Source organism: Thermobia domestica, chromosome 5 (genome assembly GCF_964235325.1).
Source record: "Thermobia domestica chromosome 5, izTheDome1.hap1.1, whole genome shotgun sequence".
NCBI classification, from domain to species: Eukaryota; Metazoa; Arthropoda; class Insecta; order Zygentoma; family Lepismatidae; genus Thermobia; species Thermobia domestica.
In genome coordinates, this window is record NC_137458.1 from 172,503,500 (window position 1) to 172,530,328 (window position 26,829).

General features: G+C 37.3%; 1 protein-coding gene across 1 annotated transcript; it reads left to right on the top strand.

Moving 5' to 3' along the window:
* Positions 1 to 5,961: 5,961 nt before the first annotated feature.
* Positions 5,962 to 7,017, top strand: LOC145685319 (histone-lysine N-methyltransferase SETMAR-like). The gene has a single exon (XM_081757693.1). It carries the CDS (start codon positions 5,962 to 5,964, stop codon positions 7,015 to 7,017), a length of 1,056 nt encoding a protein of 351 aa, XP_081613819.1.
* Positions 7,018 to 26,829: the final 19,812 nt, after the last annotated feature.

Sequence of the window (26,829 nt, forward strand, 5' to 3'; positions counted from 1 at the left end):
GTGTTGTCCCAATGTGTCGTTGTAATTCTTCATGTTCTACAAGTACTTCTGCCATACTATTATTAGCACTTTTGATATTTCACGATCAAAGTTTTGGAGGGTCTGGGTCCAACCTAAACTTTTTTCAGTAAAATAGAAAACCCGTATTCCCTCATTTTTGTCTACAATATCTGTGCACAATTTCATTCAATTCGGTTCACTTCCTCTGGCCTTTCGGGCCTCAACTTTCAAAATTTTGGGTGGAGGCTATTGCCCCCTAAACCCGATTTTCCGCAGAAAATAAAAAAAACGTATTCATTTATTTTAGCGCATTGTTCCTACACAATTGGTCTTTCCAATTTTTCATGCTCTTCAAGCACTTCTGACATATTGTTAGTAGCAATTTTGATATTTCCCGATAAAAGTTTTGGAGGGGTTTGTGTCCTACCTAAGCGGTTTTCTTTTTTTCAGTAAACCACCGGTGGCGACGAAAAAATTCGCCTTTAGAAGGATAAATGGCTGAGGTCCTTTTAATTTGGCCAATCAGAGCTCATTTAATCGTGTATATTCGACAACAGCTTCTTCGGATCAGATAAAATTGACTTGCCATGTAATTTTATTACAGAATGACGCGTGTTTGTTTACTTTATTTCATAGTTCTCCCATATTAATTTTCTAATGATCGGTGACAGTTTCCAATTAAGAGGACTGAATACCGCCGCTATTTTAAAATTGTTCCCATTTGATTTATATGGGAAACTATTCCACTTGTTGAGCCGAAATGAGACAGAATTTCAAGATTATGATTGTACTGGTTTCTTCTGTGTAATTATTAGGTTGTCTTATTTTAGTAAAAATTAATTTATTTGGTACGCAAATTTAATATTATGTAAAATGGAAAGGAAAGTGCCGTAGTGAAGATCAAAAGCATCTGGTCTATTTCTGTTTGGAAATTGAGAGAAACAACAAGCTAACGACAAATGACTATGTCAGGAAAAGATATGGATCAGTACTAACGCAATAGATTAACATTTGTAAATGCAATTAGTGGAATTCAAAACGTTAATCGTACCTGCATCTTATATTGCCATCTAGTGGCGAGCAAGAGAACTCAGTGATAAGTGGATGTTGATCTCGCGGAGGAATATCACACTCGTATGTTTCTGTTACTCTCAAGCGCTAAATTAAAACAATCAGTACATTTGTGGAAAGAATCATGCCACGAATAAGTTGAAAAAGGTCGTTAGTTTTATCAACGAGGAGAAAGAAAGGGGATTAAACTTAAAATCTTGGAGGGAAGAACAAAATATTGTAAGCGAAGTTCAACGTAAAATATACAATATAATTGTTGTTATTATAAAGAAACCTTGAATGTGGGTTGGAAGAATTACTCAGAAGTTTTAGCTCGTATTTGTTTCAGGCGGGTTCGCGTGTGACGCTGTCAATTCTCCTGTACGTGTTCTGAGTGCGGCACAGTCACTATTAGATCAGCTCAGGGAAAAGAAGAAAAACTGCTCGCACAATCAGCTATTTGTTATTATTCTCACTATATATTAATGTTTTAGTTGTAAAATTGTTTATAACTAAGCCATGACCTTTCCAGATCACAATCCTCTCCAATAATCAGTGCCAGATCTAGGGGAAAGGGGCAAACGTTCCGAGCGGCAGTTTAGGGGACGGAAAGTTGCCAAAAGTAAGAAATGAAAGTTCCTAAAAGGAAATACAATCACCTATTCAATTCAATTTGGCCTAAACGTCTTTCCAATTTCAATACTAGTATGTAATATCAATATATGTAATGTTAATGCATACAACCTACCTTCCTCTGTATTTCAAAATACGTAGGCAGGTCTCCATTCAATTTTTTTTTTAAATGGACTACTTGATGAGAGACCATGGTGGCCATCACGTCCGCTAGTGTAGGTAAAAAAAAGATGACTCTTCTCTTCACTGCCCCGATCCGGACCTACAAACTTTTTTCTTCTATCGAAGCCAGGACTGCCTTTTAGGAAAAGTCTCAATGTTGAGGGTTGCTAGTGGTAAAAGCGATGTTCCGCCATTCTGTTGGAAAGGAGGTGGGGTGGAAAGTGCCGTATAATTTTACGTTGCTCCCATAGTAAAATATCTACATTCGACACTACCAATCTATATATATAAAATTCAAAATCACTATGTTTGTGACTCTAAATGTCCTGAACTGCCACACCGATCTCGATCAATTTTTTAACATGAATGAGTTTCAATTCTGGGCTGGTTCTAGGCTATTTACCGTGATGATAGAACTTAGGGTGGGGCAAGGGGGAGGGGTGTAAAATAAATAAAACTTAATAACTCCTGAACAACTCGACCGTTCTTGATCAAATTTTCAACATAGATGAGGTTCAAGCCTGGGATCGTTATTATGATTTAAATTTGACGGAGCACCGTGGGTGAGGAGAAGGAGTAGGAGGTATACAAAAATAAATGTATATAAGAGTGAAAGTGACTATTTTGTAACGTAATAACTCTTGAACTGTCTGACCGATCTGAATCAAATTTCCAAGATGTATGAGGTTTGAATCTGGAAACATTTTTCTAATTTCACTTTAACGGTACATCCTAGGATGGGGGACGGGAGGGGGACGTATTAATAAAAACTAATATAACCTAATAACTTTTGAACCACCCAACCCATCTCGATCAAATTTTCAACGTATATGAGGATAGGGCCATCAGTGTTTTTCATCGTTTCACTTTGACGAGCTAACGTAGCGGTGGGGGGAGATATATGTAAAAACTAAAATAAAAATGACTGTCTTTGTGACCATCACTTGAAGCACCTGACCGATCTCAATCAAATTTTCAACATACATGAGTTTAGGGACAGGGATTGCTTTAGGCTATTCAGTTTGACGATGCAACGTAGGGATGGGGGAGGGGAGAGAAAATTTAAAATGATCAAAAATGATGGATATTAGGGTTTAATCCATATTTCTCGAAGTCCTTGAGAGAAACAGTGACACTTCTGATGCTGTTTGAATTCAAGATCAGCCGCGATGATTGGGAAAGGGGAGGGTACAACTAGGGGAGGAGGATAAACATTTAAAAACGAATTCGTACTTTTAGGAGTTGCTGAGATCAACAGTGACAATTCTGATGTCGTGTGCCGCTGCACGGAGGAGGGGGATATATATATATATATATATATATATATATATATATATATATATATAATAATCGAAAATGACCAATATTAATGTCTAATCCATAGTTTTCGGTATCGTTCTGATGAACTGTGACATTTTCGATCCGGTTTAAATGCAAAACCAGTTCCGCCACTTGCGGGAAGGGAAGAAAGTTATATATATATATGATTTATAATGGCCGTTATGAGTGTCGAATTTATAGTTTTCTGGGTGAGTTGGATGAACAGTGATACTTTCGATCCCGCTTAAATCACACAACTTGGTGGAGGGGAAGAAACAGATATTTAAAAAGATCGAAAATGACTGATATTAGTGCTGAATCCACATTTTTGGGGGGTCGCTGAGATGAACAGTGACACTTTCAATATCACGGCCCGCAACATGGGGGAGGGGGAAATATATAAATGACCGAAATGACCAATATTAGTGTAGAATTCATGATTTTGGGGTCGCCGAGATGATCAATGATCTTTCCGATGCTGTTTAAACCGATGCCATTAAAAACGAAAATAACATATTTCACAGGTACTAAACACATGAAATACGGAGTTATGCATTTTAATTTTCATTTCAACCCAGCGAAGCGGGTAATACTAACAAAGCTTGGTACGGTCCTTTCTCTACTTCAATACCAGTTATTTTTTAATCTCTTTCCTATATCTGTTACTGGAGCTATCAGTATATTTTTTTGGGTGTTTGTCCTTATATAACACCAAGGTTATAAAGGACGATCTATTTAATGTGTGTTGAATCTGATAGACCGTCCCCAACCATATTATCACGCCCAAGACAAACTGGATTACAGGGCAGAGTCTACAGAAAGAAATTTAGATTTCTTTTGCTAAAAAAAATCTTTAGTTCGCATACTAGTCATAACACATGTTTAGAGGTTTTTTTCAACGAATCTGTATGAGACGAGACCTGCAAATGACGTAGGACTGAAAGTTGAGCTTACACTAGGAGTCGAATCTGGTATCATTCTAACAATAAAATCCTAATAGCTGACTACTTTAATGATGATATTTCATTCTCATGAAAAAATTTATGGTGATCCTGGCACCCTAAACTCCCCGTGGATACGGGCCTGTATGACCCCCCACCCTCGAACACAATTTTCTGAGAGAAAGCCTTAATTTTCCTTCTGCCTGTCCAGGTGTTCTTTGTCTTTCTAGGTGGGTATTTTTGATGATTTTGGGAGGTTTTCCAGGGACAGAATTCCTTTTGGAGTTATATCTCCTATGGTGCTTAATATGAGTTGAGTTGATTTTATCGTCCCTTTCAGCAGCAAGGCTATATGAGACGGGACCTACTGGTTAATCGTGAAATCCAAACCACATCAGCTCTCGCCGGGAATCGAAGCTGGGTCTCTCACGCCAAAGGCGCGTACGCTAATCACTTAGCCACGAAGAACCTCGGAGCTCATTAGTAAAGAAGAAAGCACATGATGGGAATTTCAGTACAGACAAATAAGTACGACGACTGTTAATATCCTATGCCTCTTATATGATGTCAGAGGAGGAGTTTATACAAGCCTCTTACGGATGCGTACGAAAAATATCCAAATCTCGAGATCATTGACGAAAAGATTAGAGACCTTAATAGTGTTAAGCTCTTTAACCTAATGCAACAAGAACTAGATATCCATAAAGGTAAAAGTAATGTGTTTTGGACATCGATATCAGAAAAAATTAATTGAAAATATTGATTGTTTATATGATCATTTAATATCTAAATAAATTTCTATAAACTTATTATCTGTTTAAAAAACTTCAATCATAATAATCATAAAAGTATTAACTAAATTCTCTACAACCTCTCTAATCTATATACTGTTTAAATAGAACAGAAGGTTATCTTAAAATTTCCAAACAAAACCTACAGTTAAACTTTGATTAAATAGAATCTTTTGCCAGTTTACTTTATCAGCATAATTTCTTGTAAGATCTTCAGATAGCTTTTGAGATGATGATAATTTATTCCAATTATTCTATCATCATGCTTCCGTATAAAATCTTCTGAAACTTGTTTAACAAATCCATAATCACAAATTACTTCGATATCAACTTTATCAATAAACTCAGTAATAAAATCTACAGACATGCAGTCATAATACAAATGTTTCCAATCAGTTTTTTATCTAGCAAATTCAATTATAAGACCTTCTGATAAATGAGGGTGTACACTAATTCATCTCCAATCAATCAAATCTGCAAATTCTCTTATAAAATCTACTGATAAATACTTTATGATATGATTTTCCAGTTAACCTTATCTTTATATTTACGTATGAAATCTTCTGTAATACTTCCTAATTCATAGTCAATTTCATAATCATTGTAACATATAGAAGACCATTGCTAATCTGTTAACGTATTTAGTAATTCGTCCGATAACTTCATAACATGCTCACAAAGAATGTCTTGTATAAGATACTTGTTATTTCCTTTAGTAGCTGTTATAAACAAAGAACTAGCATATCAACAGAGATGGAAAAACTGATTAGTTCTGCAGTCGTTCATATATATTCACACACACGATCAAATACAGGTTTAAGAAATAAAACTTGTTTAGCATCTACCATATTCGATTACAATTCTTCTGTATGTAAAATTATAAATCATTTGATTCGTTTTATACAAGCATAAATCAAAACGTAAGGTGAAATTGCCTGTCAAACCCATAGTATTGTGTGTAGCTAATTAATTCTTTTCCATGTTACAGGTAATCTGGTAATAGAAGTGTGAAATCTTGTACAACATTCTATGTCCACCCGTCTGGTGCTGAGAGCAACTCAAAGATGGCGCAACGACTGGAACATTACACCAAGGAGGAAGTGCACGGTGTCGTTCTTTTTTTCTGGGCCAAGGGAACAAAACCATGTGTTATTTATCGGGAATTGGTGCTTGTCTACGGAGATAGTGTTATGTCGCTGAAACAAGTGTACGTGTGGTGTAACGCATTTGCAAGCAGTAGGAGTACTGTCACAGATGATGGCAGAAGTGGCAGACCATCAACGTCCATCACCGACACAAATGTGGCTGTCGTCGGTGCCATGATTCGTGAATACAGAAGAGTGCGGTTGCAGGACATTGCCAATGAATTGAATATCTCTTATAGTTCCGTAAGCGGTATTGTCCATGACCAACTGGGCTTCACAAAAGTGTGCGCGCGCTGGGTACCCAAGCTTCTGAGTAACGAACACAAAAACCAGCGAATGGGCATTTCCCTGAGCCACCTCATACGTTATGCCGACGAAGGAAATTCATTCCTTCATTGCATCATAACGGGCGATGAAACTCCGATACCTCTATGGACACCTGAATCTAAACGTCAGAGCATGACATGGAAACATCCATCGTCACCACAGGCCAAGAAATGCAAGACAATAGCATCTGCCCAGAAAACAATGGCTACTGTCTTTTGGGACCGTCTCGGTGTTATTCATGTTGAATTTCTGGAAAAGGGTACGACCATTAATGCAGACACCTACTGCCAAACCCTGGACAGGCTGAAAACAGCCATACGGCAGAAACGGCGGGGGGCACTCCGAGAGGGCGTGTTGTTACTGCATGATAACGCACGTCCACATACAGCCGAACGGACCCGTACACATCTCCGCGGATTCAAGTGGGAAATTCTCGATCACCCTCCGTATAGCCCTGATTTAGTCCCGTCGGATTACCATTTGTTCGGCCCCCTGAAGCAACATCTCCGTGGGCAGCGTTTCCAGACACTGACAGAGGCACAACAGGCTACACATATCTGGTTAGGAAATCTGGAACCACATTTCTTTGAACAGGGCATGGATGATTTGGTGCCACGTTTAGACAACTACGGTTCCTTCTTCGAATAATAGTGTAATACCATACTTCAAACATAATAAAGCTTCATCGAGTATCTCTGTACGCTTTTCTGTAAATCAACAATTCACCTTACTTTTTGATTCACCCTTGTATATAAGCTATCGAAAATGAAATTGTTTACGAATTATCTCATCAAAGTGAATACTGTATAATGTCTCTCCAAGTTGTTTGTTTAAATGCAAAAACTATGCAAGAGCTATGGTAAAAGATTCTGCTGGCTATGATCTCTATTTTTACGAGGCTTTCAGAATAAAACCTGGACATACTCATTTACTTAAAACTGGAGTTAAGATTTACATACCAAATGGATACTTTTGAATTTTTTTTCTAGTTCAAGTTTAAGTGTAAACGAAGATATAGATGTATGTGCAGGTGTTGAAGACATTGGATATCATGGAGAAGTTATGGTAGTAATTAAGAAGAGAACATCGATAATATGGTCTATCTGTGAACTATTTGGAGTTAACGCAATGCTTAGATTTCTAAACTTCCTTCCTTATGGTGAAACTGTTTTTAAAAATTTCAAAGGATTGTACAGTTAGTTTTAATAAAATATGAATCATTATCAATTGGAGTAGTTACAGAATTTTATAACGAAGGCGAAAGAGGTTCTGCAGGTTTCGGATCATCAGGTATACTCTAATCAAGATAGTGGCTATATAATAATAGAAGCTCGCCAGTTATCTTATCTTTAAATTCTAAAATAAAAGCTTTGGATAAATGTTGCCTTATTGAAATCGACATCCAACATACTCTATCAGCAAACTTTCTAATAAAATCTTCTGATAAACGTGAATATGAGCTAACATGGTCAAAATCAACCTTATCAGCAAACTTTCTTATAAAACTTTCAGATAATTTTCTATTTGATATTAACCCCCAATCAACCTTATGAGCAAAGTCTGTTATGAAATCTTCTCATAAGTCATTTTAAGTTATAGTCAACCAGTTAAGTCTATCAGCACTCTCTTATATGTTAGGTCTTCCCAATTGATCTTATCCTTATATTTACGTATGACGTCTTCTGTAACATTTTCACTAAAACGCATATAAGATCATTGCTTATCTGTTAGTGTATATAATGTTTCTTCTGACAAGTTCATAATATACTTCTGAATAATATTTTGTATAAGGCGTTCGTTATCTTCCTTAACAGCCTTTTTAAACAAATGATCTAGCATAGTAATAGCAACACAGAAAGTAATCAAATCAGGAGTAGCTCTTTCACTATTACTATCATCTAAATTATCATGTTCATCTGGGTTATAATAAATGTTATCTGTATCATACTCTACATTCATGAAAAGATCATTATCATCATCTAAGTAATAAAACACATGATTGAATACAGATGTAAGAAATAATATTTGTTTAGCAAGTGACATGTTCGATTACGATGTTCTGTAAGGAAACTTTAGTTAACTTCATTTTAAAAGATTTTCAATATAATAAATAATGGATATGAATTGCGATTTAATAAATGATTAACTTAAACTTATTCACGAAGACCTTAAGCTTCTAGCAGCACCGATAGAAAGATTACTACTATTAAAAGAAAAGAAGATGTTGCTAAAAAAATTGAGTTAAAAGAGAAGAAGAACTAGAATTAAATTGGGATAGTGATTAAGAAAACGAACTGTCAGAGTCATATGATGAAGTAGGTTTTTAAGTATATAGTTTAAAATGTAATTATCTATGGCTTTTATAATGATAATCTCATAGAAGCCGCTCTAATATGAATAGGATCAGTACTATTAAGAAAGAAAAATGAAATAAGATCAATAATTACAAGGACAAAACGAGAAGATGAGCTTAAGTATTAATAGAATCGATATCCCAAAAATGAAATCAAATAAAAATTTGCAAGGACAAAACAAGAAAATGAAGTATTTAGTTAAATGTACTGTAGCAGAGTTAAGGAATATATGTAAAGAGAAGGTTATAAGTGGTTATTCCCGACAGAGTAAAGCAGACTTTATAAATCGTATTAATGGTAGCGGTATAACAAAAATGAAATCAATTAAAATGTGCAAGAACAAAACAAGAAGAAGAAATCTTTAGTTAGACATACTATAGTAGAGTTCAAGAGTATATGTAGAGAGAAAGGGATAAGATGATTTTCCGGCTAAGAAAAGCACAAGGTATTGATCGTATTAAAAATATAAAGGTGAAAACGAACAAAACAGATTCAAGTTAGCCCAAATATTCCCATTTGAAGAAGACATCTTTGAAGAAACAAAACCTGAAAGACTAAATAGAAAAGAAGCTTTAAAACTGTTTCCATTTGAAGAAGTAACTGAAGAAACTATAACAGTACCCATATCTATTAAAGTAGAAACAGCATTTAAAAAGAAATTGCAGACCATTAAAGACGATAACATAGGTGAATATAAAGACCCAACAAATATTTCGGGATGTAAGTAATGGAGTTGCTACTAACAAAATCAAAGAAGAGTTAAAGTTCCATCCTATTAAAGTTAATCTTGTTTTCATTTGTGACTATATCAAAGAAAAAGAAGTACAAAAATTTAATTTTAAAACGTCAAATGAGAGAATATTACAACCAACAAACTTAGATGAATACATATATAATGCTAAACAACAACTTTGTAGAGAAATGGAACAATTTCAAGGTAGAGCATCAGCATGGACATTGCAGAAAATTAAACATTTCGAAATCAGACTAAACAAATATGTACCATTAAGAGCTATTTCCTATATTGAATTTCCTAAACCAATTAAAGGTAAGAAAGCAGTAATTAATGTTCAAAAGAAAGGCAATAAATGTTTCTTATATTCAGTGCCAAGCTACGTAAATTCTATAGACTATGTATCACATTCACAAAGACATTCCAACCATATACAACTTGTTAAAGAATTGGAACATAAGTATTGTGATGGAATTGAATTCCCCGTACAATTAAAAGACATAGTAAACTTTGAAAACAGAAATAACATTTCATTTAACATTTATAGCTATGATAAGAAACATAAGATATATGCAATTCAAATCAAGAAACATAAGCAAGAAAGAAATGTCAATCTGCTATATTTCAAAGATGAAACAATCATTATTGCAGGATTAAAGACTTATTAGGATTATTAAGAAACCAAGTAACAAAACGTGAAGAGAAGTTGTACTTCTGCGATATTTTTAATAAAACATTTTAGAAATGAGAAGCAGTTACTACATTATCCACATTATAAAGAACATGAAGCTGTTAGAATACAACTTCCGAAACTGTATGATAGTCAAATAGAATTTCAAAACTATAATCCATGTTTAAGAGTACCATTTTCAATATATGCTGATTTCGAATGTATATTATGTAAAATGAAAATAGAACATAATTATTTTAAAACAGTAAAATACCAAACCATATTTCCAATCAGTTTCTGTTACTATATTAAGTACTCAAATGGAAGTTATGAGAGCCATGTTAGTTATATTGGTGTTGGTGGAGCAAAAATATTTGTTGAATTGTTACAAAAAGAAGCAATAGAAATAAAGAAGATATACAATCAAAAAGTTAAAATGGATATTCTAACTGAAGAGGAAGAAGAAATATACAACAGCTCAGACACTTGTCACAAATGTGAGAGAAATTTAAGTAATTTACCACCAGCAGTTGAAAAGGAAATAAATACATTCAAAAAGAATATACTATTCTACAAATATAAAGATGATATGAGCGACAAGATAGATGAATGGAAATATAAGAAAATGTTTGTAAAAGATAAACAAAAATAAAGAAAGGTAAGAGATCATGGACATTTAAGTGGAAGGTTTAGAGGTTAAGCTCACTGCTATTGTAATTTAAGTTATAGAAACCCTAATTTTATTCCAGTAATTATTCACAACTTAAGTGGTTATGATACTCATCTCTTTGTTAAAAAGCTTGCTTACGATACGAATGAGATAAAACTAGTTGCAGATAACGAGGAGAAATATATTACATACTTGAAATAGTACTGAAAGTTTATGAAAAGAATGAGATCCATTTACGATTTCTAGATTCATTTAGATTTATGTCAAAGAGTTTAGCAGAATTAGCTAATAACCTTACTGAACAACAATATAGACAGACAACAGAATACTTTCTTAATTATCTATTTAAGTTCTTAATTCAAAAAGGTGTCTATCCGTATGATTATATTGACTTAATTGAAAGATTAAAAGAAACAGAACTACCGCCAAAAGAAATGTTCTTTAATAAGCTCACCCAAACTCATATAAGTGATCAAGAGTATGAACATGCGAAAAAGGTTTGTGAATTATTCAATATTAAAAACCTTGCAGAATATACCGAACTTTATAACAAAACGGATGTGTTAATATTAGCAGATGTGTTTGAGAACTTTACAGATGTATATGTATCAGCTTATGGTTTAGATCCTGCTTGGTATTTCACTGCTCCTGGCTTATCGTGGGATTCAATGTTAAAGATGATAAAAAATAATCTAGATGTTGATGGATTATGATAAGATATTAAAGATAGAGAAAGGTATAAGAGGTGGAATCTCACAATGTAGTAAAAGATGTGTAAAAACAAGCGACAGATATATGAAAAGCTATAATAAAAACGAATGTGCAAAGTATCTAGCATATTTAAATGCAATTAATTTATATGGTTGGGCAATGAGTAAAAAAATGCCCTATAAAGACTTTAGATGGATTAAACCTTACATAGACATAAAGTTTTGTTGTAGATGATTCTGAGGTAAGTTATATATTAGAAGTTGATTTAGAATATCCAAAGTATCTACATAATAAGCACTCAGATCTACCATTAGCTCTAGAAAACATGTGCCCACCAGGATCAAAACAAAATTATTAAATTATTAACCACACTTTATAACAAAGAATGACACGTTGTTCACTATATGAATAATAGCATATTCGGGAAAACAATGGAAAATATTAGAAAGAGGGCAAGGGTCAGTTTCTTACCAAATTCCATCGATTGTTGTTTCAATGTTGACTGTTAAAAGTAAGTTGTAAGCTGTATTGGTGTGTGTGTCTTTTAAAGAAATAAATAAATGAAAACTCCTCTGAGAAGACTATTTTTTTACCGTATCAAAGATGGCGTCTGTGAAAGAGAAAGCGCAATGTGTTCTGTGGTACGCAGAGCTAAAATCACCAATTCTGGTGTGTCGAAAGTTCACCAAAGTGTTGAAAAAGCCGGCACCGACTGAAAATGTAATCCGAAAGTGGCATGGTAAGTTTTTGGAGACACGAAGCGTCCTGGACCGTCCTCGAAGGGGAGGCCGCCAACATCGCCTGCAACAGTGAGCAGGGTAAGGAAAAGCATCATCAACAGCCCACAGAAGTCGATTCCTAGACGGTCCATGGAACTCGGAATTCCACAGATAACCGTGTTTAAGATAGCCAAGAAGACGATCAAGGCCAAAGGTTACAAAATCAAGATAGTCCAGGATCTGCATGATGAGGATTTGGACATCCACTTCAACTTCTGTGACGCCATGCTCAAGCAGTTCACCTTTCAGCCGTTCTCCTTTCAGCCATCATGTTCTCAGATGAGGCAACCTTCCATGTCTCCGGGAAGGTTAACCGGCACAACTGTCGCGTTTGGGGCACGGAAAACCCAAAGGAATTTGAGACACATGAGAGAGATAGCCCTAAAGTGAACGTTTGGTGCGCTTTGTCCTATGATCATCTGATTGGACCGTTCTTTTTTGAAGAGGAGACCGTGAATGGAGATTCGTACCTGGATGTGTTGCATAAATACCTCATTCTGGAACTGGAGGCCCGTGGAATCCAGAACGACAACGTGTTCCAACAGGATGGGGCACCCCCTCACTATGCAATCAAGGTGAGACAGCTCCTTGACGAGAAATTCCCTAACCGATGGATTGGCCGCGGTGGCCCGACCGCTTGGCCGCCAAGATCACCCGACCTTACCACCTGCGACTTCTGGCTTTGGGGTCATGTGAAAACGGAAGTTTATGCAAAGAAGCCAAGTGGTTTGGAGAACTTAAAGGACAAAATCAGGGCGTCTGTGGTTGGCATTCGAATCAAACACGGTGGACCGCTGTGAGTGGATTCCAGCGCCACCTACGCGAATGTGTGGACGTGAATGGCGCCCAGTTGGAGGTGTGGCGGTGAATGAACTGAGCTGGTGCAGATTAGAGGTAAAAATGTAATCCTTCCGCTACCGTTTGCACTTTATTTGATTTCAATATGAGCATTTTTATGTAAATTATAAGCGAATTAAATCCGTCCAGACTTTATGAAAACCCTGTATAATATATATATAATATAATATAACATATAATTTAAAAACAATTAGGTTTTCACATGTCTAATAAAACCTTTCGAATCGCAGTAGCCTCAAGACTAGCCACATCGCCACATCGCTGTTTGTGAGCCACATCGCTGTCTAGCTTGCGATGATCAAGTTACCAAACGCGGCCTGCATGGCCTCTCATGAGTGAAGAGCATTGGGAGGAACACCAGACATTCATCTGTTAATGACATCATTTTGCGAGCTCTCACAACGGCAGGAATTTCTTCCATTCGTGAACCGTCTGGCTGTTGTCGTTCTGATGTAAACGACCTGAGGGCATGACATTAATAGCTTGGATGAGAGGCAAATCATTAGTATGGGATTTTACATGTTCGGGCACATTTGCCCCTTCAAGCCTCCCATTGACTGTTATGAATGCTGGAGAAGTTGCTACACGTAGAGAAGCAGAAAAGGAAATGAAATACAACAATCTCCTCAACAAATTTATTTTTGCTCCAATAGCCATCGAGGCCAGTGGAGCATGGGGTTTTAGAAGCCTTGATTTTATCAGAGAGGTAGGCATACTCATATCTATCGTTTCTGGAGATGTTCGTTCAGCATCCTTCTTAATACAACGTATATCAATTGCTGTCCAACATGGCAACGTTTCGTCAGTTCTTGGTACGTTGCCGCCTGGAAGGGAACTGGAGGAGATATTTCTCCTCTAGTAAAGCGGGGCAAAAAGCCGCACTTAATGTTCAGCATGCTATTGCTGCTATATCGAAAACGATATTGAGATGATCCATACCAGTTAACAAACCTTATTCTTTTGCCTATAAAATAGACTGGGTAGATCTATTGTATATGCAAACATTTATTCTATTGATATTTCTATATAGAAATTTACAAACTAATTACATTATTTGTTAAAATATTCTTCTGCTATATGTAAAAAAAATAATAATGACTTGTAATTCTCTACTGGAAAAACAATTAAATATAAAATAAACTGTTTTTCACGAATAAGTTTTAAAAGATATAAAGATATATACCTCATTCATAGTCATAAGCATGATGTATATACTATAGCTGTTAATAAGTTAGCATTAGACCCGAGTTATGATAAAAGATATATATAACAGAGAATGGTGTAAATACTTTAGCTTAGGGACATTATGGGATAGAAGAGAAGTTGATATAAGTTAGTTGTAGTTTCAAATATGAGGTTTTATGGATACCATAAAGCCTATGCTTTTGCGCTATGTACTCCCATGCGCAAAAAAAAATTGCGCGTATATTGTAACTCACGATTTTCCGTATTTATTCCTTTTTCCTTACGTTTATGGGTAAAATTGAGTTATTAATATGTGGAGATAATAGAGAGCAATCCATCTAAGGAGATATTTCCAAAAAATATAATAAAATAATAAAAATATAAACAAAAAACAAAATTATGCTCGGTTTTGTGTATGCTGGCAACGATGATTTCTAGGGATTTTTTCAGTAGTACAGCACGATTGCGGAGGGAATTCAGTAGGGAAGTCGAGGAGATGGATCAAGGAACTGGATACTGAACTAAAATGTTGCATTTATTGGTTAAAACCTAGTGTGTAGATTGCCTGCCAAATATAAATTAGCTTCTGTAACTAAGATGTCGTACGAAAATATAGAATTAAACAGAAAACCTCTTATGTTAAGGTTCGAAGCGATACGCACCATGGTTATGAAGATTATTTCTTAAGAAAAAAGAACAAACACAACGTAGCCTCTGTGGTTAGGTGGATAGAGTGGCGGACTCGTGGATTATTTTATTATTTTGACACCACATCGAATCCCATCCTATCCCATCCCATTTTTTTTTAACAAAACATTATTGGAAGTGTATAACTTTGATGTTAATAAGAACCGAAACAGTATAATAAGGAAATAACTTATTGATAGTATGCTTTAATCGACGTATTTATTCAGTATTAGAATACGTGTACTATTGCAAACAGTTATTGTTTTCAGTTTATGGTCTTGTATGTTACCTGCCTGTTCTTGAACAGCAGACAACTCACTTCGGATTTGTGTGTCAAGAACAAGAAAAATAACATACGCGACCTTGACAGTCTTCCCAAGTTTACCCCTTGTTATATCGACATGACGTTACATCGAATGATGCTTGTTGACGTGAAAAAAAGGAAGAAAGGAAAAAGCTGATGTCAAATTATCGTTTGTCTCTGTGTGTGTGTGCTTGAGTTTTTTTTCTTTTTAGAGTATTGATTTTCTTCCTCTCTCTCTTTTTTTCATATCCACAATTGCAAGAAATTATGACCGACCTTTGTGGGTTTATTGGGAATAGGACGATTTATTTTGGATTGCTAACAGACGACATTTTTTTAACCATTTGCTTTAAACTTCGGCTTTGTGGCTCTTAGCACCCACGAAAGGTCATTATAAACTATATAAGCAGTTCCCCTTTTCACCGGCCGCTGAAAAGATATTGGGGAATAGAAAAGTGCTTGCAGTGAAGATAATGAATAAAAAAAAAAACAAATTAAAACAAAAAATTTATAAATCTTTATAATACACTGTAAAGTTACGAGCGATTACGGCTAAGAATTTAACGTGAGAATAAAATTACGAGTATTATGTATTATGATTAAACAAATAACATACAATAAGTAAACTACAAGCAAATTATATATTTAACAACCTGAGTGCTTAAAAACAATTACTTTATTTTTAATTTTTATTTTTTTTAAATTATTTACTTTGATTAGATGGCCTTTTTGATTTATAGGAATGATTTTTTTTAAAAAAATATTTATAATTGGCGCTAGCACGGCAACACATTAAACTTAACTCATTAAATTTTGGGAATTACAAATTATCACCTTACGTGTCGTTGTATTCCTATTCGTTTTCACGTTCGAGCGACGAAAGAAGAAATTGTAGTAGTACTGATAAAAATCGAATTCGAGATTTCAATGAATGCAAGTTTCACGCCCCCACATATCGAAAAAGTAATTTTGAAGTCTGTCCATCTGTTCGTCTGTCGGTTCGTCACGCTTTTTCATGTATTCAAATAGAGACCATACTGTTCCACTATCTGGACCAAATTCTAGACATGAAGTTTTTATAACACCGTAAAAAAACTAACTAACTATATGGCCTATGGAACCCGGAGGTTCAATGCCGCGTTCACAAAAGCTCTCCACTGACTTCTATTCTTAGCTAACTGCATCCAGTTTCTACTTTGTATTCCAATCTCTGCGAGATCCATCTTAATATTGTCCTCCTATCTGCGCCTAGGTCTTCCTAATGGTCGTTTTCCGATTGGTCTTCCAGTCAAGACTTTGAAAGCATTTCTACTTTCTTCCATTCTAGCTACATGACCCGCCCACCTAAGCCTCCTAGACTTGACGACCCTAACAATGTTGGGTAGATCATATAAATTATGTAGTTCCTCGTTATGAAGTTTCCGCCATTCCCCATTCCCGTTCCTCTTTGGTCCGAATATTCGTCTCAGGATCTTGTTTTCAAATACTTTCAGTCTATGTTCTTCCCTCAGAGTAAGTGACCATGTTTCGCAGCCATACAGAACAACAGGCATAATAATCGTTTTGTATATTTTAAGCTTCAAATTCCTCGACAGAATTCGCGACAACAAGAGATTTTGAACTGAATAGTAACACGAATTCCCTGCTTTGAGTCGACATTAAATTTCTTCGTGAATATAATTTCCCTCTCTTAATATTGATCCTAGATATTTGAAACTATCCACCTTACCAAAAGTATTATTTAATATTTTAACGCATCCATAATTTGCTGTATTCCGGTCCCGACGCACTTCCATGTATTTAGTTTTCTCTGCATTTACTTCTAAACCCATGTCCCTGCAAGAGTTTAATAAGATCTCTGCATTTCTTTCTATTGTTCTCCTACCATCCCCTATTAAATTTACATCATCAGCATATGCCGTAACCTGGTCAATACAGTTCAACTGTAGGCCCTGGTTGCTATCTTTGATTTTCCTTATAGCGTATTCCAGAACGAAGTTAAATAATAATGGCGGCAACGCATCTCCTTGTTTCAGGCCATTTTTGACGTGGAAGCTCGTGGACAAAAATTTTCCTACCCGGACTTTACTTTGGGATTCATTTAAATATATCTTAATTAATCTAATTAGCTTTCTCGGTATTCCAAGTTCTGTAAGGACGTTGTATAATGTTTCTCTCCTAACCGAGTCGTACGCCTTTCTAAAATCAATAAATAGTCGATGTACCGGGGTATTGTATTCCCACTTTTTTTCGAGTATTTGGCGAATGGTAAATATTTGGTCGATAGTTGATCGATTTCATCTAAATCCGCACTGATAATCTCCAATAATTTCATCTGCGTATGGGGTCAGTCTTGCTAACAGAATATTTGAAAGGATTTTATAGGATGTTGATAGAAGAGAAATGCCTCGATAATTATTACAGTTTTGTCGCCTTTCTAGTAAATTGGAACAATGATTGATTCTTTCCACTCTTGTGGCAATTCTTCCTTGTTCCATATAAGGAGAATGAGTTTGTGTATCTTGTTCCACAATTTTCGCCCCCAGCTAAAATCAACTCAGCCGGAATTTCATCTACACCCGGAGATTTGTGTTCATAACACTATCGTTTCGAATTCTATATCCTCCGACACCTAAAAATAAGGGTAGTTTACTGAAGGATGAAAATTTAAAATCATTAAATTGTCTCAAAAACGGCTGTAAAGATTTTGTTTGTATTTTTACAAATATAGTATGAATCATTGCTCTGAAAAAATACGTAAGGTGTAATTTACTGTATGGGATGCATTTTTTTGAACAATTTTCTCAATCACATTTTATAAATAAATGTATCATTAATAACCTGATAATATGACACAACTCGTTCGGCCTGTAAACATTCAGAAGAGGTAGTTTAGCCTACTCTTCGACGATTTTCCCATTAACGCCTGGCCCAATTTTGTTCATATTTCATAAATAAATGTTACATAAATAACCTAACGATATGGTATAATTCCATCATCCTAAAAAGCTAGAAGTTGTATATTACTTTTCGGAGCAAGTTTTACCCTACGATTTTGTCGATAATTACTCTGGCAATTTTGTTCGTATTTCATAAATAGCATAACTCGTTTGTCCTGAAAAGATATAGAAGGGATATTTTATTCTTGGGGATGACTTTTTTAACGATTTTCTCAGAAAGTACTCAGACGCTTTTGCTCATAGTTCACATACAATTATCTGCTTAATAATTCTAATGTATGGCATAAGTTATTTCTAACAGAAATATGACGAATGGGTACTTTACTTTTGGAAGTAAGTTGCTTCGAACAAAATTTTCTAAAACACATTATTTTATTCACATTTCCCAAATAAATCTTTCAGTAATAGCTGCAGCCTAACACGAGTCAGTTTAAGAAATTCGAGCTAGAAAATTCAGTGCGTTTCATCCGTACCCATTCTTAAATATATTTTTAAATGTTACACCCAATCACAATTTTCCTAAGAAAATCGAAACTTCTTTTTAAATGTGTCTTGCTGTGGCCAAATGGTTCAAGTGCATTGGTTCTGGATTTGATTCCCGATGAGAGCTAGTGTATTTTTATCCAACGTTAAGGAATAGGTGCAAAGAGAAAAGTGTTTAAACAAGTCTAACCAAGCTAATGAATAATACAAAGAAATAATACAATATTACGAAATTCTAAAAGAAACGTTGTTAATATTAGATATTTGCGTGTAAAAGTCCAACCCATGACTGTCAACTCCAAAGGTAAGAAAGTGAAACATCCAATACCAGGTTAATCAGTGGTCTCTAGTTAAAGCTATCCTACTAGGAAGTGATTGAGATACCAAAAAATATTATAATCGCTTCGAGACATGTTAGGAAAATACATTGGGTGAGAGAGTTTAATACTGGAACTCATGAATAGTCTCTGCACCTTCGTTTAGTATTGAAGTGCGTAGGTCTATATAGGTTTGCATTGAAATGAGCATTAATGCACAACATCTGTTGAACATTACGGGGAGCTTGCGGACAGGTTTGCAGTACATTTTACGGGGTTCGATATTGTAACGATCCTAGCAAACTCCTCAGCCTTTCCGCACTGTACTCTATAAGTTAAATTCGTGCTTAATTAAAACTATGTGTTTAAATTTAACACTGTTAACCGTTAATACCTGTGCACAACGGGCAACAATCCGCCAGTAATTCTTTATTTTTGCCCTTTGTTTTAGCGCCATAAATGTCTTTGTTCATAAATTTCTTTGTCTATGGTTTTGCATATACGTAGCGTGGACATTAAATTTTGACTTCTACGCCATATGCATCTAATTACAAACACACCTATAGAACGAACACAACAAACTTGGAATATATAGTTTATGTATGGAAAATCATACACGAGGCGCTGCAGTGTGCATACATATAGCAGTCAACTTCCTGAAAAATTTATAATAATAATAATAATAATAATAAAAACAGAAAACGAAACAGTTATTTACATAATGTATTTATTTAAGCATGGAAGTGCAATAGACTTAAGTTATTTCTCTCTCTCTCTCTTTGAAGGCAACAACCTTTAGTGTACCAAGACGTAGAAAAGGACTTGTGGCACTCATGACTATAGAGTGGTGTGTGTTTGGCACATTGGGTTCCTTCTTTGTTAGCCCCAGCTTTCTAGACCGGATGCAGTTATTCCCGGTAGAAAATACAAGAAAATATACCTTTCTATTACTATTAAAGTAAATAATTACACTCATTCCCTCAACGTGATACTTGTTTGTTTAACTGTATACAGACAGCTGATCCATGGGAGAATCGTTGATAATAATAAATAAAATAAACTCGACAAATATTGTTGTAATTTGCTGGGCACGCCACTGTGCCTGTTATCCGGTTGTGGCACACTGGAATATAGGGTATGGCTTTCTAATTTTTCCCCAACTATTTTAACTGCTTCAATTGAAATTAATCTATACCCAGACAGCATGTTTGCTTACCGCAAGCTTGCCTGTCGCTTTTATTTGATTTTATTTCGCTTTGGCTTATACACAAAAGCTTATTTCTGCTTAGCGTAAGCTGTAGTGCGGGCAACCCATGCTTCACTTGCGAGACGCTTTTCTTTAGATTGAAGTAAAAAGCCAGCGCGCGTTCGATTTTCAGTTGTTCTCAAAAACCACGTGACGCTGACCTCTTAACTTTCGGCGACAAGGTAGTGTTCGCGTTGTTAGCGTCTTGTTAGCATTCAGCTTGAATAAAGGACAAACTTAATTATTTTTTAATTGTGCCCCGTCTAGTACTCTAGTACTCTAGTCCCACGTACCTATAATATCACTCTTTATTTTCTCATATTTCGGTAACCATGAGGCATAACGAATTATAGTATTTATATATAAAGCATAAATGTGAACATAGATGGCAGAATATTTGACCCTACTTATTTTGCGAAAGAATACAGAACTGTTGCAGATATTTTAATATAAACTTTAAGTTTCACTTACAGTATAAACTTTATCTGAACGCTGTGTTTAAAGTATAAACATTTTTCTGCGTTTTTATATAAAAACGTAGAAATTTCAAATACTCTCGGCTAATATAGCAACATATTAGATATTTGTAAGAAGCAACGGCGCCTTGCTTGCGTTTACAGCGACGCTCCCTACACTCACAGTCATCAACACACGTCTACACCTCTCTCACTGCTTTTCGCATTATATAAATATACCGTACCTCCAAATCATCCGGACTATAACATCATCAGTATCCTCAGCACATCACACGTACCGGCCCATATCTCACCTTCATATCATGCACAGTAAACCCGCTTGTCACTAACAGGACCTCCTCACCTATAATAAAATAAATAAATAAATAAAACTTATGGCGGTTTAATACAGTTCATAAATTTCTCTTTGCCCAACAGAAAATGATTTTTTTTCGCCATAATAATTTCAAATCTCTTTCCCAAATAGAGGGTGTAGCCCTCGCAATGGGTGCTAGCTACACCATAGCTAGCTAACTTACAAAAAAAAAAACTTGCTTGCATACTTTCCCAGCTGGCGTAGTACAGCTCTTGTAGTGAGGCATTGTTGCCAAGTCTAGGCTGTGTTTATCGCATACGTGTGGACGCACGGTGATCCGAACACAGTTGCAGGCGAGAGGCTGCAAGAGATTGAGGGATTCTCCCAAGTGGAAGCTAGCTGAAGTGCACAAGTAGTGCATATTTTGAACCTCATTTTCATTTTTTCATCTTCATCCTCCGTGGGTCTTGCTTCAGATCGGTTATCTTCATCGCTTCATGGATACTGGACAACCTCCTCCACCACCTCTGAAGATGATCGAGAAGCGGAGAAATCGTGATAAGACGTCCACCGACCCAAGTCCCGAGCGTTCTCGTTCTCCAATCCACGGGAAGAACCAAGCACCATCAACTAGTTCACCACCATCGAAGAAGAAACATACCGACGCAGACATAGCATATCAAGTTCCGACGCTGATTCCGATCGCCTTATCATCGACGACGATTTTCCTCCTCTGCAGCCTATCTACAGCTTCCTACTGCAAAACTATGATCCAAAGTACAGGAATTCGAAGCTCTTGCTCCAGCAACTCCTCAAGTATCGTCCACGCTCCGAGATTTCACAGATAGTGGAAACACGAAATGGAATCATCATCAAATCAAAATTGGCTAACTTCGCAAAAACCATCAGGGACAAGCACAGTTTTGAAATATTCGGGAAAACTGCAACCTTAACTTCTCTCACCAACAGCCGCTACAAGCAACCACCGCCACCACGTCAGCCACCCACCATGTCCGTCGTGGTACGAGGAGTTGACCCGTCCATAACCGATGATGAAATAGAGGCTGAACTACGAGAAGAAGGCTACACCTTTAAAAAATGCATCCGGATTCGCAACAATCAGGGACCTACCTACATGGTTCGAATTCTTACCAACTCCCAGGATACTATCAACGACCTTCTGGATAATGGTGTTTTCATTTTCAAGAAGAAGCATCGAGTCGAACCATCCCACTCACTACGACCACTTCCTCTCAGATGTGAACGCTGTCAGGAATACAACGTGCATCCTACTCACCGCTGTTCCAATCACCTCAAATGTGGATATTGTACTGGACCTCATCCTACGAAAAGCTGTCCGAATTTGCAACAAGCTCCAACTTGCAACACCTGTCATGAACGCACACATCCGACGTACAGCTACAAGTGTAAATCTCGACCTGCTCCAGAAGAAGACAAGCCAGAACTCGTGGTACCGCTGCGAACTCATGATGCTCAAAATCAAACCGTCGAGACATCTTCAGAGCCCGATCATTCTGTTTCCATTCATCAATTATTAGCTTTTGTCACCCTCACTCTTCAAAACGTTAATCCTTTTGCACGCCCATTAATGTTACAACACGTACAGCACGCAGCTCGCAACATCTTTCACCTCGATTTTCACTCAACCTACAATGGCCCGTACGTACACTTTCATGCATCTCCACTTGCAACAACTGTTTAACTTCGTCTTGGTCATGGCTTTAACTATGGCACTTGCATTTCTATTTCTTAACATCCGCTCACTCTTAACTCATAAACTCATCTTTGAACAACTCCTACACGAGGAACAGGTTAACACATTCCTTCTGAATGAAACCCTTCTCACTCCGAAACTCCGTTGCAAACTTCCTGGCTACCACCTAATTCGACACGATAACAACCTTCCTGCAAGACGAGCCAATGGCGGCGTAGCAATAGGATTTTCCTTTCACATACCGTACCGTATCCATTCTCCATCTCTTGCCAACCTTCCTGAACATCTAATCATAACTCTTTATTACAAATCCTTATGTGTCACAGTCGCAACTATCTATGTTCGACCAGGTCATCCAATTCCTCTCGCATTCTTTCAATATATTTCTAATCATTTCCGACATTATCTGATCTTAGCTGATATTAACATACATAGCCGCTCAGACAGAGATAAGACAGCTTTTCACAATTTCATTACTACTTCTACTACAGGCATCATCCATCCACTTCCAAAACCAACTCGTCCCGAATCTAACACTACTCCTGACATAGCTATCACATCTTCATCACTTTCCCACCGCATCATCATCGACATCCTCGATCCTCTCGGTAGTGACCATGTGCCCATTAAACTCACTCTAAAAATTTCCTCTCCTCCTATCTCAGACTCGCCGCCTCCACGCCTAATCCCTCGCTATGATAAAGCTTACTGGTCCAACTACCGAACCTACTTAACCAATGCCCTTTCCGCAATCACTCCCCCTTCTACTGAAGATGAATTATACTCCACTCTCGCCTCTATCACCACTCATATACAACTTGCATCCGAGCAATTCATCCCTCATACCACATATTCACCTCATCGTCCTAAACTCCCTCCTCACTACCTTCCTCTGATTAAACGTTCCCGTCAGTTTTATAAGGAATACATTCGCACTGGCAACCGTGAAGCTCTTCAGCATCATAGAGCCCTGCATCGCACAGTATGTAATTACCTTCGAGCATACAAATTACGACAGTGGATTAAAACCTGCAATACCCTTTCTACCACATCGCACCCTTCGCAATATTGGAAACGTTTCAACGCCTTAGCTGGTAAATTTACTAAAACCTCATATCCTATTCTAAGTCTCGATCAGGCATTACACACAGACCGCGAAAAGGCTAACGCTTTTGCTTCCTACTTACAGGAGATCTTCACACCTCTACCATCCGCCCGGCATTTTCATCATCATCCTGTAGACCATTTCAACTTCAATTCACCACATCTTCAACCCAACGAGACACACAACCTACCCACTCATAAAGCACTCACTGTCCCCATCACTGTCACAGAAATTACTCATGTCATCAATCATAAACGCAATACCGCTCCTGGAATTGACAACATTTCCTATCGACATGTTAAAGAAAGTCCACCACTTCTGCTGACTCTTCTCGCCCTCATTTACACCTTTATCCTCCGCACCGGCTTTGTACCCGCTCACTGGAAAACATCCAAAGTTCTCATGTTTCTTAAACCCAATACACCTCCTGATAACGTTTCATCCTACCGGCCGATACAACTCACTCCAGTCTTTACAAAAATCCTCGAGAAAATCCTTGTCAAACGCCTTCATGTTCATCTTTCTCATTACCATCTCTTACCACACCATCAAGCAGGCTTTCGCCCAAAGTTCAGCATCAACGATCAGCTTCTGCGTCTCCTCAACTATATCCATAATCAGTATAACACCGCTAAGCCATCTTGTCTGGTACTCTTTGATTTAGAGAAGGCATTTGATAAAGTGTGGCATCAGGGTCTGCTTTCCAAACTGCTCAACTTTCGCCTTCCCATCGCATATATCCGTTTTATTTATAATTTCTTGTTCGGCCGCCTTGCTTATGTTTACATAAACCAACAGTCCTCTTAACCCATCTTTCTGCACTCAGGTGTACCTCAAGGCTCCTCACTATCACCATTATTATATCTACTTTATGTAGCCGACATGCCTCCCCTCCCTCAACATGTTCACATCTTTCAATACGCTGATGATACAGCATTTCTGGCAACTGGCAGCACTATACACCAAATCAACAAAGCCTTACAACCAGCAATAGACGCGTTTGTTCTCTGGTGCGATAAATGGCGACTAAAGATCAATGCCGCTAAAACACAAACTATAGTATTTCTTCCTCCTAAGAAACGCTCCAAAATTCACCGTAATCCAACCTTACTTCAGATCACAGTTCACGACACCCGTCTTACCATCTCTAACACCGTTAAATACTTAGGACTCATCTTAGATAGACACCTCACCTGGAAAGCTCATCTCCAGGACGTCACCAAGAAGGCATACAATAGACTCAATCTCTTAAAACGTCTTACTGGCACCACTTGGGGTCTCTCTGCCGAGTTACTGTTAAATACTTATAAAGTCTTTCTTCGGCCGGTGCTTACTTATGGACATCCTGCTTGGGTCTCGGCACCCCTCTCATATTATCGAAAACTTAAAGTCCTCGAACGTCATGCACTGAGAATTGCCTACAGAATCAAACTTCCCAGTCCTACCGCAGAGCTCTATGATCGCATGACTTTTCCCCACATTTGGTTCCATTTAGAAAAACTCCGCCTCCGATACTTCCAGCAACGTCTCTCTTCTCATCATCCACTCCTCGTAGATACCATCAATGCTCACACCAATTTTGATATCGCTCACCCCATCACTCATTCCCCCCTCTCCCTTCTCTTCACGATGTATCATTATTCCTTACCACCAAATCATCCAGATCTTCCACTCACCCGAACATTTCTTCTCGATCACCCTCCATCGTATATCATACCCTCATCCTCTGCACAGTAACTCCTCTGTCACTAACAGGGCTTCCCACCGTCCATCATTAATGCTTGGAGCAGCCCCCAAGCGAGAAGAATAATCGGCATCTGTCCATTAACACTATCCTATGTGTTGTGTCGTCTAACTGCACCTCATCTCATCACTATCTCACTAATCCCCTCATTGTCATGCAACCTATCTACAGTACTTTTACTAATGTATATAATTCATTGTACATTTTCCTCTCCTCTACATATGATTACGATCGTAAAGATCGTAATGTCCTAATATATATATATATTTATTTATTTAGAAATAAAGTTATATAACATTATTGAATATCCCTTAGCCCATCTCCCATTCCTTTCCACCTGTCCCCTTTACTTTACTTCCCTTTCCCCATGGAGGGCGTAACCCTCGAGCGGGTGGCTAGCCCCGGCTAGCTAATAAAAAAAAAGCCTTGCTTGCGAACTGGCCACCTGGAATCTCTAACCAGGTAAAAAAAATAGGGTATCCGTAGCTGGCGGAGAAAAATAAGCAAGTCACTAGTATTTCCATCTCATTGGTTGAATCGCGAGCTTCTAAATACGGTTGGATTACTTGCCTCCTTGAGGTTCAAGGAAACAACCGTAGACTTGATTTTAAGCCTCCACGGAGGCTAACACACCTAACTGGTCTTACCTATTGACGACTTTGCTATTCCTCTTGGTTTTACGGTTTATTCGGCATCATCTCATACTCGGGCTTAGCCCACCAGACGGTTTTCACTATGGCGGACAATGGCATCGATCAAGGCAAACGCACATTGAGCAAACACGCTTTACCAAGTATCATCCCTGGTCCTCCTGGTTGCTCCACTAAGGTGGAAAAACGCAAGGTGCAGTCTCAAACCACTTCTGGTCGTACCAGAAGCTCATCTCAAAGCTCTGTTACGTCTGTGGCTTCCCGCTCTTCAATCAAGCAAAGCTATTCTAACCGCTTGCAATTTTCACCACCTGCAAAGAAAGCACACACTGCACCAGATAGAATGGAGAACACTACGGACATGGAAACAGATTCTACTGCGGTTCCAGGTTTACCTCGCTCTTCATCACCGTCAATTTACTCGTTTCTGTTGACCAGTTTCGATTCACGCTTCTCGACTGAGAAACAAGTTGCTCTACAACTGCGCAAGTACCTTCC